The following is a 13,255-nucleotide window of genomic DNA, read 5'->3' as shown; positions in this document are numbered from 1 at the left end:
ATATATGTGTGTGTGTGTGTGTTTATACTGTATATATAATATAATGATAATAGAATGATGATGACAATCTTCATAACATGTATATAACACTCAACATTTTTAGAGCAATTTTAGTTCCAACCAACACTTAAATACAAAACAACAAATGTACAGTCCATTTCTCTCAAACAAGTGTTCAGGTCAGAGTGATTAATATTGAATCTAGAACAAAACACAGCTGTAACTTTATCATTAGAGCTTGTTATTTAACAAGCTTGTCATTAGGCTTGTTATTCTCTTGTGCATTAGACTGATTAATTATGTCTGTGGGTTCAGGAGTTCAGATTTTCTCAGTTTCTCTCAGTCTTCTCATTTTCAGGTTAGTTTCTAGGGAAAAAGAAAATTGAGAGTGGGGGAGTGTTTTGATCAAGTATGTGCCTAAGTGTGTGATATGTTTATGACACATTGTGGTCCAGCCAGGACTTTATCTCGTCTCGGTTGCGCTTCACCCAGTCAATATTGCTCTTCGCTCTCTCCAAAGCCTGTTTCCTGGGTGTCTCTCCTGCTCCAGCATTTGGGTATAGGGCAAAAAAGTGTTCCATCTGAAAACAGAATGAATGAATGAACAAACAAACAAACAAACAAGAAAACATACAAATAAATAAATAAATGGGTGCAATTAATGGGTGCAAAGCAAAGGTCAACCAAAAAAAAAAAAACATCAGGAGACAGTTACTCTCTGGGTGCTTTCAGGGAGTGTAATTTATCCACATACTGCTCAAATTAAGTTACAAAGTACATTCAGACAACAACTTGTGCACTTTAAAAACAATGATTTTGTTTTTTTTTTTTTACATATACACATAATTGTGATTGTGACTATACACTACATACACACTAATGTGTGTGTGGGTTACCTTCCACAGCTGCAGCTCTGTGTTGTATGACGTACTGATTCTGTTAAGAAGACGTCCCAGGTTCCTGTCCGTAATTGTGTATCTAAATCAGATAGTGAGACACAGATAAAGACCAGTTGATAACATGACAAAACATATATCTACATAGGAATTACAAAGTGTGTTAACAACTTAATAGCTGTTTTTTTTTTAATTAAAGACCAAGCTTTTCTCACTGTCTTGTTCTAACACACTCACCTATTCACTAGGTAGTCCCAGTTAAGAGTGACCCAGTCCCAAGCCATGCTCTCACCATACTTGTTTAGGGACACATATCGCACCAGGGTGAACAAGTCTTGACTCCTCACAATGGTCTCATTCTTAGATGCCTCAAGCAGCCTGTGCAATAAAAAAATTGTAGGTCTCTGTAGATCATTTGTCAAGGATAATGTTTCCTGATGATTGCAACATTTACAGGAGGCCATAGATTAAAAATGCAAAGTCATGACCATAATTTTTAGCATAACCTCTGACCTCTGGTGATCCTCTACATTCACTTCATAGAATTACCGCTATGTTGCCCTCAGTAAATTTATTTTCAGTAACTCTTTATATTGTTCTCTTATGTAATTTTATTGAATGTTTTACCTGTTGAGGAGTGAAATATTTTCTACAGAAGCCAGGCCATAGAGCAGCTTGTCTTTTTCCTGAGCGAGTGTGGCACTGAGGTACCTCTCAAACATAATCTCCCAGTTTGCCTCTGTTCCTGCATTCTTCATCCCGTATCGGTACACGAGTAGCCTGAGATTCACCGGTACGCTGTTGCACACACAATGACAAAAACACATTACTTATTTAGCAACTTGTTGACTTGATTATATTTTTGTATCATCATTGACTGTACCTGATTGATCTGTTAATCCACTCTTCAAAAATGCGAGAAGCCTGAGAGAGACTCTCTTCATCACCCATCTGGCAGGCAATGCCGAGAACTGTCTCCCTCAATAGTCTATGCAAGACAAATACACCACACTTAGAATATATTTGCTATACAGATAGAGTTCCTACACATAGAATATTTGTACATATCTGTCTGTTGAGTTTCTTTTCCTTTTTTTTACAGGATTGGCAGGCTGGACCTGCCTAGTAACACATACCGTACAGTTTGGCTGCCCACATCATCCCAGCCCAACTCTGTAGAGATCTTCTGTACATGGTGACGAAAAAGTTTCTGATCATGGATAAGTGAGAAATTTCATTAGAACAAGATTGCACATCACGTACTTACACTGTGGTAATCTTCTTAAGAATCAAGAATGTACAGTCCCTGCCGAAAGTATTGGAACGGCAAGGCCAACTCTTTTGTTTTTGCTATACACTGCAGACATTTGGGTTTGAGATCAAAAGATGAATATGAGATTTCATTTCATTACCTGATATTTACATCTAGATGTGTTAAACAGCTTAGAACATAGCACCTTTTATATGAACCCACCCATTTTAAAAGTGATCAAAAATATTGGAACATGTGACTGACAGGTGTTTCTTGTTGCCCAGGTGTGCCCTGTTAGATTGAGTGTTTAAAAACCGAATAGCTCAGCATGTCTACTTTTGGTTTGAGCCCTGGGTTTTACCTGTGAAGACTGCATTTGTTGTTAAAAAGGATAAACCAACATGAAGACCAGAAACATTGTGAAAGCTGTGAAGAAAAACCCAAAAACAACAGTCAGTGACATCTCCAACAAACTCCACAGGGTAGGGTTGAAGGTATCACAATCCACCATTTGAAGAAGACTTTGAGAGCAGAAATATAGAGGTCATACAGCTTGTCAATTTACAAACAAATGCCTCTAATCTAATTGGGAGGAACTTCATCACGATCCAAAACACACTGCCAAGCCAACAAAGGACTTCATCAGGAGGAAAAAGTGGAAGCTTTAAGACTGGCCAAGTCAATCACCAGAACTTAACCCAACTGAGCATGCATTTCACCTCCTGAAGAATGAAGGGAGAAACACCCCAAAACAAAATACACCTGAAAGAAGCTGCGGGACAAGCCTGGAAAAGCATCATAAAAGAAGTTTACAGTTTGGTGATGTCAGTGGGTCGCCAGCTTGATTCCGTTATCACAAGCAAGATATGTACAACCAAATATTAAGTATTATTTACTTTAACTGACTTTAAGACTATCTGTTCCTATACTTTTGCTCACCTAAAAATTGGGTGGCCTGCCACTCTAGGTGAAGGGTGATATTTCATCTAGATGAAACTATCAGGTAATGAAAGCTGAAATTCTGATTTATCTTCTCATATACATCTTTCGATCTCAAACCCAAATGTCTTCAGTGTATAGCAAAAACAATAGAATTGGCCCTGCCGTTCCAATACTTTCGGAGGGGACTGTTTATATTTTCACTTCAACAAAAAGGCCTTGTGGTCTCAGCCCAAGAGGCTCACCTGAAATTGGGAATAGAGTGTGGAGTCACTTGCCAACATGTCCCTCACATAAGCTATTGATGAGGCAACCCGGTCCCATACAATATACTCTGTCTCATTGGCCAGGTAATTGAGTAATTCAAAAGCGATAGTATAATTAACAATGTCTGCCCTGTGGAAATACATTGTTAAAAGAAATTCAAAACTACGCATTTAAACATTCACATACAAATACAATAAAATCAAGTATACAATCTATAAAAATATGGTAGGATGGGTCAATTATGCTTTCCCATTTTAGATATGAGTAGTAAGCTATTGCCCTGTTCAGGGGTGGCTTGTATCAGTATAAATTTATTTAAAAAATGTATAAATCACTAACGCAGCTCCCTATCTTCTTTAAGTATAGACGTGTGTGTGTCTGTGTCTGTGAGACAATAATATTCACATTTACAGCATTTAACAAATGCCCTTATGCAGAGCGACTTACAGATTATTATCATTATCATTATTATTATTATTATTATTATTATTATTATTGAGAGCTCTGGATATAATGTATTGATCAACCCTAATAGTTTAACTGTCAAGATATTGATAGGTATTAGTTTTTAGCTCTCCCATCTAGTATCACCACCACCTGGCACTGGCCCCGTTTTTTGATGAATAAATATACCTTGCTAAAGCGAACACATCATCAATATAACTGCTTCTATCTGCTGCATCAAAGACCTGCAATAAAGCCATAAAAAACAGGCAGTGACAATTCAGAAACCTTTGTGGATGCACATTATCACAGCCATAAGCATTAAATGAGGTATAAACACAGGAAGTAGTACCAGGTGGTCTGTTAGCAGCTGCTGGTTGATGGCAGCCCATATGTCGTCAGGATGATTGACGCGGTAAAAGCCCATGTGGTCGTTGTTAACTTTGATGAGTCCATCAGTAGCAGGGGAGTAGTTGTTAATAACTACCTCTGAAAGAAAAATTACACAGGAGCTATTTTTCTAACATGTGCTTAATCTCCAGTTAGGAGATTTAGGAACTTAGATAATGATATTATTGAAATTAACTTGATTCAGGAAGCAGGATTCTGTACTATTACCGGTTTGTCCTTTCTCAAACAGCTCGGTGCCATTCTTGCCGGTGTTGAGTGAATTCCACTTCACAGGAATAGTCCATTTGTAGCTGTGAGAGGGATTCATCATGAATAATGTCTTTGTCATTGCTCTGAACTGAAGGCATGGGGTAGCACTCAAATAATGTAGATTGAGGAGATTTTGACAGAGTAATGTATGTCTTATTTGGTAACTGTAGAGGACCAGAGATAATGAAAGACATAAAGAAATAATGATGTAAGCAGACTCACCCCAGAGGAGAGCTGGGCTGACTGGGATCTGCATTAGGATCCAGGAGGAACCTCTTCTGGGTGAGTGTATTTGTATTTGTATCTGTATTTGAATTAGTAAGACTCAGCACTGGGTAACCCATCTGTTTGGTCCACGTATCCATGACATCTGCTACAGGATGCCCACTTACCTAATAGGATCCATATTCATGTTATTAGAAAGACACTAACGTTTATTGTATGAAAAAAAAAAAAAAAAAAAAAAAAAAAATGCAGAACTTGCTGCAAACAAACCAATATTTCATTTTTACATTCCCTTCAATAAAATGACTACCTCAGCCTGGGCATTCCAAAAATCTGATGTCTTGGCATTCTGAAAAGGGAAGCCTTTCAAATAATTCTGTTGAAAGTAATAAGGGTTTGAGTTGGAGATACATGATACATTGCTGATATACAGATAGATTTAATAGAAATGACAAAATAAATATAAGCTTTTTTTAAGCTTACCCGACAGCCATTTCTAAAATTGTCTCGACCAATCCAGTCCTCCAACATTCTCAAAATAGATGCTCCCTAAAAATCAGAGGTAGTAGGTTAACATGGGGACACTCTGAATTTTTCACTCGAGAAAAAATGCATTCGAGAAAATAACAAAAGCCTCTAAAGCTATTACAAATTCCAATTCTAAAAAATTCTCAAAAATGCATTCTGAGAAATGGCTTTAACCAACAACAGCTGTGAGGCCACAACGTAAGCACACCTTGCTGTATGAGATGGCATCAAACACAGAAGTGATTTCTGAAGGGGTGGACACATCAACAATGATGGGGTGAGAAGTGAGGAGTGCATCATCAACCAAGACAGGAAATACATCATCAATGAGCATGATGTCACGCTGGTCAGAGAAAAGAATTTTTAAAAGCAATTTTTAAAAGGCGTATCAAATACTTATTACAATTATCAATTACTTACGACACTTGTTTACAGTCAAGACATTATGTCTATAATCATAATCATTTACATTATGACTGTTTCATATCCTTACCACAACCATTTAAATTTATTGAAAATAATTGTTCTGATATGATTCAGTCATCAACTGTCAAAAAATGATTTCTGTCAGACTGAGGTGGTTTCTTTAAATAACATTTCTCCTACCGGTGCTCCTGCCTCTGTGACTCTGGGGTTAACAGCTTAGCAAACCTATCTTGTATTTTTAATCAATGTTTACCAAAACTGATAAAGTTTATTTGTACGTATTGTAAATGTTCAGGCTCACCATTCCCCAACTGGGCTCAGCCTGCTCCACTCCCACATACTCAAAAAAGCTGGCAAATCCCTCATTCAGCCACAAGTCATCCCACCAGTCCATCGTGACAATATTGCCAAACCACTGCAGGTAGAATGCAGACAATGATATTGTCATCATGGGCAATTACGTTTATTCAAAAACAACACACCATATCAGATACCCTTTTTGATTTTGGCAGTAAAGTACTGGAAACACTTATGAAAGAGATAAAAACTGAGGCTTTGTGTTTTGCAAACCACTTGGGTTCCATCCAAGTGCTTCAATGCCAGAAATCTCTGAAAATTAGATTGTTTTATGGATGCGGATTGTGTCCAACAACCTTGAACCTGTATATAAAATATGCTTATCAGTGTTCTGGTGAGATACAAAGGTCATAACCAGAGGTGGCTCTGCTCATCACAGGGAACAAATTAGACTTTTATCATAAAAGGGTTTGATAAGTAACTGTGTTAGTTATCTTTATGTGGGTAATCTCTGGTTTACTTGTTAAATGTAATAAATATATGAAAAAGATAAAGGAACAGGTAATTGCAGTATATTATAAAAAATATGACACAATAGCAGGATTGTAATCATTCCTTCATCATATAGCAAATTCTAACAATTGATTCAGAGAACAACATGCAGACACAGCATTCTGTAAGTACTGCTTAACACTAGGTACAAAGTAAATTGTCAGGGGTGTATGAAAAGTCCTTGGCTCTTATGAACCAGATTCTGAGCCATGTTTAGAAATGACTATATTACTGTGAATAGCATGCCTTCTAAAGCATTCTATGAAAGGTAGTTATAATACTTGAGTCATTAACCTGGTGCACAAGTTCATGGGAGATGACACTGGCCACACGCTGCTTATTATAAGAGGAAGACTCGTTCTCGTCATACAGCAGGTTGCTCTCTCTATAGGTGATCAAGCCCCAGTTCTCCATCGCGCCTGTCCCAAAATCTGGGATTGCTATCTTATCTGCAATAGGAAATTGCACTGGTTTCTTTTGTAGCTGTCATGGCATGTCATAGAGAGGTTTTCTTTTATAGGACTTCCATTAGTTCCAAAAATCATGAGTAAAATTGTTCAATATACTTAATGTAATGTACCCAAATGAAAGTGAGTCATATGTCGTAGGAAACATGCTAAGTATATTGTATATACTGTATAATAAATATATATTTAAATCTATTCAACATATTTACCAAGCTTTTGAATGGAGTATTCCATGTCAAAGTATTCTTCAAAATAGTCAAAGATGATCTTAGTGACATTTGCAGCATATTCAGCAGTGTGGATCTGTGAAGGCTGGGCGTAGATCCTAAGCTGAAAGGTAAGAGGAGAGACTAAACAGGACCTTCATAAAAGTCCCGCTTACATGAGCAGGCTTTTACATTTGTCTTTGATAGAAACATAAACACTATAAACATTGATGCTTGGAGACGAGTGTACTTACTGGAATGTTGCTTTTAGACCTCCGTTCCACAAAAGTGAACCGGTGCACTGCAAAACACACCAAGTAGGTGCTCATCTTTACCGACGTGATAAAAGAGGTTTTTTCCTTTTGGTCAGAAAGTGTTTCTATATTCTGTTAAAGAAACATATAAAAGTAAAAGTCAGTTAATTTGTCAGTCAGACTTCTGGAATAGTGGAAGGTAAGGAAAAGTGAATGGGCCAAGATATACATACACACACATACACAAACATACACACATTTACAGCACAATATAAGTCTAGAAATCTGCATTTCTACAAATTGTGTGTATTTGAGCATGTGCAGCGTACCTCCACTGGCATGTTGGACAAGGCATCATAAGCCTTGTCATGGGTGATAGAAATTTTGAATGTGGCTTTTTTGTTAGGCTCATCAAAACAGGGGAAAGATTTACGAGCATCGGTGGGTTCGTGGTCTGTGGCTGCAATTTTTCTGTAAGAGAGCGTTAGGGACTTGTAAAACCCAACACTTTGTTTACATTTTCTTCTACAGTTCACCAAGTGGAGAACACTCCATCACAGTGACACTTTCATAATAAAGTCTAATGAAGATGAATGAAGATTTGATTAAACTCAGGACCTGTTCTAAAGTGCAGCAAAATTAATTTTGGTGATTTTATTCAGATGCTGTGTATCAAACACAAAAGTGATACTCGAGGATATAGTGTTGTGTAGTGCTGTATGGTAGTTGTTACTGTTCACGAGTCACGCACTACTATAAATTTTAAAACTACTGGCCCAACCAAGCTGGAAAAAAAAAACAAAAATGCAACAATAGCCAATTACACTGAGATAAGAGTAATTCAGTATAATACAAATGGGCTGATGGCATTCTAAAAACAATCCCTGTTTTTATGCCTTATAACAAAATGGCAGCCCACATGACAGTTTTGTATGTAAAAACATACAGTTTTACCTCCCACAATTAATACAACATTAAAGAGTATAGTGGAAATATCTGGTTTTCTGCTCTGCATTTGCTTGTGCTGTGAAATTTGTGAAATTTCCCACCAATTCTCAAATAAAGAGCTACTGCTGCATAGGACTACAGTCCCATCTCAAGAAACACTTTATAATCATGTGCCTTCACATTCTTTTGAGATTTTGCATACTTCACACATGCGTAATGCTACTTGTGGTGAAAAATAAGTTCACCTGGGCCATTTTCACTATACGAAATGTACAAAAATTACAAAAGATCTTGTTGATCTAGGACTAAGCACACTGTTGTGGAACAATCCACCGTGACCCTTTACTGTCTGCAGTGTTCCCCTGGAGCCTATAACTCATTCTGCTGTCTTTCATGTGTGGTTTTTTTCTGTGATCTGTGTTCTGATCTTTGCACTTTCACACTAATGGTCTTGTAAGGAATGCAAAAGCTGTTTTTAAGCAGTTGCACAGACGTCTGTTTCCATGCCAAAAAAAAAAAGTCAGATATACTGTTACGTAAGACTATATAGACTAAACACTCTCAAAACACACTATTTTGGGAGAAATTATTTAAGATATATCCACTTCTGGTACAAACTATAAGGGAGGACAATGACTAGAGATTATTAATCATTGAACCAATGAGATAGAGCACAGTGATGGAATTTTTGTGCTGTTAGATTTCCCCTCACACCATGAAACACCAGCTGTGTCGACATAATTATTCGGTGGAAGCAACACATTTTAATACAGAGTCATCCTACATTCTCACAGCAGAGACAAAAAGGAATTAGCACTGACTTGATTTCTCCATCCTCAAGGTAGGTTGTCTTGTAGAAGCCGACGAGAGAGCCGTTCAGCCAGCCCTGGAACTTCAGAGTGAGGATGTAGTACTCATCTGTGCCCGTGGCTCTCAGCTCCTCTGTGGCCTCCACGACTACATACTCCTGCGGAGTGTACTCAAAGCACCCCTTCAGTCCAATGGTGGTGGTACCAGTTGGGCCCTTGAGCTGCAGAGTGGGCATGGTTGATACAAACGTCTCTCGAATGTGCAGCCATAGGTGCGTGCTGGCCTTAGTCAGATTCAGATGGATGGACACGCTGCCAGTATAAACATCTGTATCTAGGTTGGGTTCCAGGTGCAGGTCGTAGTGGGTTGGTATGATGTAGTCAGGCAGCCGAAAATTGGTCCAGCCACCGCTGGTATTGTTGGAGGGTTTGCAGGGGCTCCTGTCCGTCACTGGGCTGCTTGTGGTTGGGGGTGCTGTTGGTGTTGGGTTGGTACACTCACCAGTGGAGGAGGTCTTCTGGCTTAGGCCCACCCCAAGACCCACTGCAATGCCTGTCACTATCACAGCCAAGCATATGAGAGCGGCGTGCTTCCCTTGAATGCAGTAGCGTTTCTGTTTCTTCTCCAGATCAAACCGTTCCATAGTGAGCAGTCAGAAAAAGTTACTCACCTCAACTCAAAGACTCCCTCTTTTATATGGTCACACACTCCACAGATATCCACACTTACTTCCTTATCCCTCCCAGAAGAGAAAGCAGCTGCGAATGGGTATCTCAGAGTTTTCCAGCTGTGTAAAGAATACACTCACACTCATTCATCAAAATCTGTCTACAGAATGTGCATATAACTGCAGAACATGTAGATACAAGACAGAGATTACAAAAACAGCAGGTTTTCCCAAAGATGATAATTTAAATGTTTGTAAGACCACAAGCACTCGCTTTGGTCCAAATGTCCAAATAAGGGGATTCACTGACTGATGTTAACTGCTGAACAGTCTAACGGCATTGACATACACAGCTAGATGCCCTGTAGTTCATACCCTCATCAAGTTAGCCATCAACCTATGCAGGTTAATCAACAATCGAAATGAATAATCACAAACTCTGAATAAGAGGGAGAGGGAGAAAGGGAGGTAGGTTTGGAAAATGGAAGGAAAGAGAGAGAAGGGCAAAGAATGAGAGAATGGAGAAGAAAGTGAGTAAGAGGAGGGGGCTTAAGATATGGGAGTGGCAAAAATAGTTGTGATCTCTTGAGCTTTCCACTTGTTTAGAGTGTGACCACCAGAATTATCACAGTCCTACAGGTGGCATTTGAAGAAGAATTTACAAATAGTCAGTCCTACAATTAAAATGGAAAAAAAATGGTACAAACAATTATTGTCCTTTATCATCTGTGCCTCCTGATTCTGAGTTCATAAAGCATTCACTTACAAATTTAAGCTTAGCAGGAATAATTCATTATGTTCATGTAAATATAAATAACAAAACTTAAATATAACCAAAACTGTCAGTAAATTCCCCAACTGGAGGAATTCTTTCCCATTTTTTTCTGTTTTAGGGACGTATTAGAGTTATTCTTGGATTAAAGATTATTCAGTTATTCCATTATTTCGATTATTCAGTTATTACCTTTTATGTGTGCTGTAAACAGTGCTGGCTTTATAATAATAATAATAATAATAATAATAATAATAATAATAATAATAATAATATTCTAAATATGGCAACTCCACATCCAACATCTGAAGCGTGGGGATGAAACTTTTAAACCCAGAGGGCAGAGTTCAGAGGTACATCTGCATATATACATATACCTTGGGTGTACACATGTAAAAAGGAGCAATCTGAAATTCCGTGACTGTCTGTGTAACTGGTCAGTTTAAGCACAGATAACTGTATGGAAACCTGTGCTCCTTAACTGTTTTTTAAGAAAGAATCAATGCAGTAATTAGCATTTCGTCCATATGATTAGGTAAAGGTTGCCCTCTAGAGGTCAATTTAATAAAACAATCCAACAAACAGTGTTAAGAACACACAAGAGGTGAGATCCCTAATTACCCTTAAAATGGTCATTTTGAGTCAATCTGCCTGCAAAATAAAACACATTACATTAGTGGGTAATAAAACATTATGATTATAATGTATGGGTGTCAGTAGAGACTTCTGTTATAGAGGTTATGTCTAGCTGATCTGATCCAGATGAGAGAGGGGGTAGGGCACCACAGCACAGCATGACATAACCACCCAGTAAGATTGTTACCTATGTGGCAGAGGCCATCATCACGGACTATCATCAGTGTGGCTCTCTCTATTCAGGCATGCCATTACATGTCAAGAACAAATCCAGAACAACTAAAGAGGGATGTGGGGTATTACTGATATCTAGCAAAATAGAAACTTAAGTGAATACGAGTAAATTTCCAGGCATAACCAAGTTAAAAGAGAGAGAGAGAGAGAGAAATATGAACATATAAAGAAAACCCTGGCTGTTTGAAATCTGGATGGCATCAAACTTGAAAAACAATATGGAATATATTTAAAGTGAATGTACATTTAATTGTTTCTCATTTGTACTATTCAATTGTACTATTGCCATCTTAGATGACTTTACAATCCACAAATTCAGCAAGTTGATCTGATGTTCATTCTTCGTTTTGTATTTTTCTTGAGTCCCACATGTGGAATTTTTGTTCATATGCAAAAATACATTTATTAATATTATTAGACATCTTGAATAGATGATTAGTCAACAATTCATATAGTAAAAGTCTATTCAAAGTAATAAAGCCTTTTAATTAATATTCTAGTGCAGTTTAATTTTTAATGTTGTATCAGTGTGTTCTTAGCTTAGGTTGCCATCAAGCCCCAAACCCAGCCCCCCATGAGCATGGGACACAAAAACAAACTTATGTATAGTCACCAATTACCTGTACCATGATTTACCTATATAAAAATAAAGAAATCTTTGACAGGTCATGTCCATAGGTGACAAAACATGTCACACAAAATGTGCTCTCACAAGAATCTTAACCAAGAGGATATATTCTTTTTTCCCCAAATGTATAAAGCAGGCAAGAACAAAGTAAAAGAAAAGAGAGAAAAAGGGATATTGATTATATCACTGAGGGAAAGAGAGGAGGCTAAGGAAAAGAATACATAAGAAGCTACAATTTGAAAAATGCATCAAGTCTGTACCTAAGCCTTTTCTCATTGTGGTGTCCGTGGAAGGTGCAGGCAGACAGTGTGGAGGCAGTGTGTGCATGGGCAACAAATGCTAAACACAGAGGAGTTAATACAGAGGTGCATCTGCATTGCTCATAGTCAGGTGTCCTTGGAAAGCAGTCCCACCCATCTTAATGAGAGGATATTATTCCTAAACATTCACAAGAACACCTGCAAGAATTAGCTAGGAATACTCTGGCAAGGGTAGAGCAATGTTCTCACATACTCTGAAGGAGCAGAGGCAACAATACAGCAGTTCACGTATTACCTTACTGACCCCACCCTTGCCCCTTCATGGTATTATTGCTATTTTTTGTAGAGATACCAATTTCAGTTGGATAAAATACCCAATCCCAAAAAGTGTACTGTGGCACTACTTTGGTTCTATGATGATAGTACCATGGCATATTCAAATATACCATACCAATCTTCAGTACCCCGGAAGTGTACCATGGTATTGTCAGGTACTTTCCAAAAATAGTATTTTCAGGACTACAACTTTGTTCTTTGCTCTATTTCCATAGTAAAAACAACAACAACAAAAAGCCAAGGTACAACATTAACATAGCATGGATAACCTACATTATCCATCAGCATGAATTCAGTTATTGTTGATGACAGTCATATATTCACAGCATGAATTGGACATTTGTCAGTTGCTCAACTGGCAAACTAGTTATCACATATCACATATTCATTCTCTGCAGTTAGCAAAATTTTAGATAGGTTATTCTAGCCAGATTGCTGCATTTCTACCAATATCCTGCATAACAAAAATAGCTTAGTTACAATGGGTTTTCCATCATGAGGTTGCTAGCTAACAACCCGTTGACATCAAGCTTCATAGTACAAATATAATG

General features: G+C 37.8%; 1 protein-coding gene across 1 annotated transcript; it reads right to left on the bottom strand.

Annotated features, from left to right (window-relative positions):
* Positions 1 to 82: 82 nt before the first annotated feature.
* On the bottom strand, positions 83 to 10,280 carry enpep (glutamyl aminopeptidase). Its single transcript, XM_026935332.3, has 20 exons — positions 9,183 to 10,280; positions 7,743 to 7,884; positions 7,414 to 7,545; positions 7,163 to 7,283; positions 6,781 to 6,935; positions 5,939 to 6,052; positions 5,420 to 5,554; positions 5,167 to 5,232; positions 4,994 to 5,059; positions 4,681 to 4,850; positions 4,417 to 4,499; positions 4,151 to 4,287; positions 3,988 to 4,043; positions 3,333 to 3,483; positions 2,033 to 2,106; positions 1,780 to 1,884; positions 1,524 to 1,694; positions 1,134 to 1,274; positions 897 to 978; positions 83 to 581 (listed from the first exon to the last, which is right to left on the bottom strand). Exons 1-20 carry the CDS (start codon positions 9,812 to 9,814, stop codon positions 435 to 437), a joined length of 2,880 nt encoding a protein of 959 aa, XP_026791133.2. The 5' UTR covers positions 9,815 to 10,280; the 3' UTR covers positions 83 to 434.
* Between the last annotated feature and the right edge of the window lie 2,975 nt (positions 10,281 to 13,255).

The sequence above is a fragment of the Pangasianodon hypophthalmus genome, chromosome 3 (assembly GCF_027358585.1).
Source record: "Pangasianodon hypophthalmus isolate fPanHyp1 chromosome 3, fPanHyp1.pri, whole genome shotgun sequence".
Classification (NCBI taxonomy): Eukaryota; Metazoa; Chordata; class Actinopteri; order Siluriformes; family Pangasiidae; genus Pangasianodon; species Pangasianodon hypophthalmus.
This window is presented reverse-complemented; position numbering and strand designations above follow the sequence as displayed.

Coding starts and splice junctions, on each gene's coding strand:
- enpep (XM_026935332.3), bottom strand. CDS start 9,814: ATGGAACGGTTTGATCTGGAGAAGAAACAGAAACGCTACTGCATTCAA. Junction 1,695..1,779: donor TGGATTAACAGATCAATCAG/GTACAGTCAATG, acceptor TGTGTGCAACAG/CGTACCGGTGAATCTCAGGC. Junction 582..896: donor CAGAGCTGCAGCTGTGGAAG/GTAACCCACACA, acceptor TTCTGTTTTCAG/ATGGAACACTTTTTTGCCCT.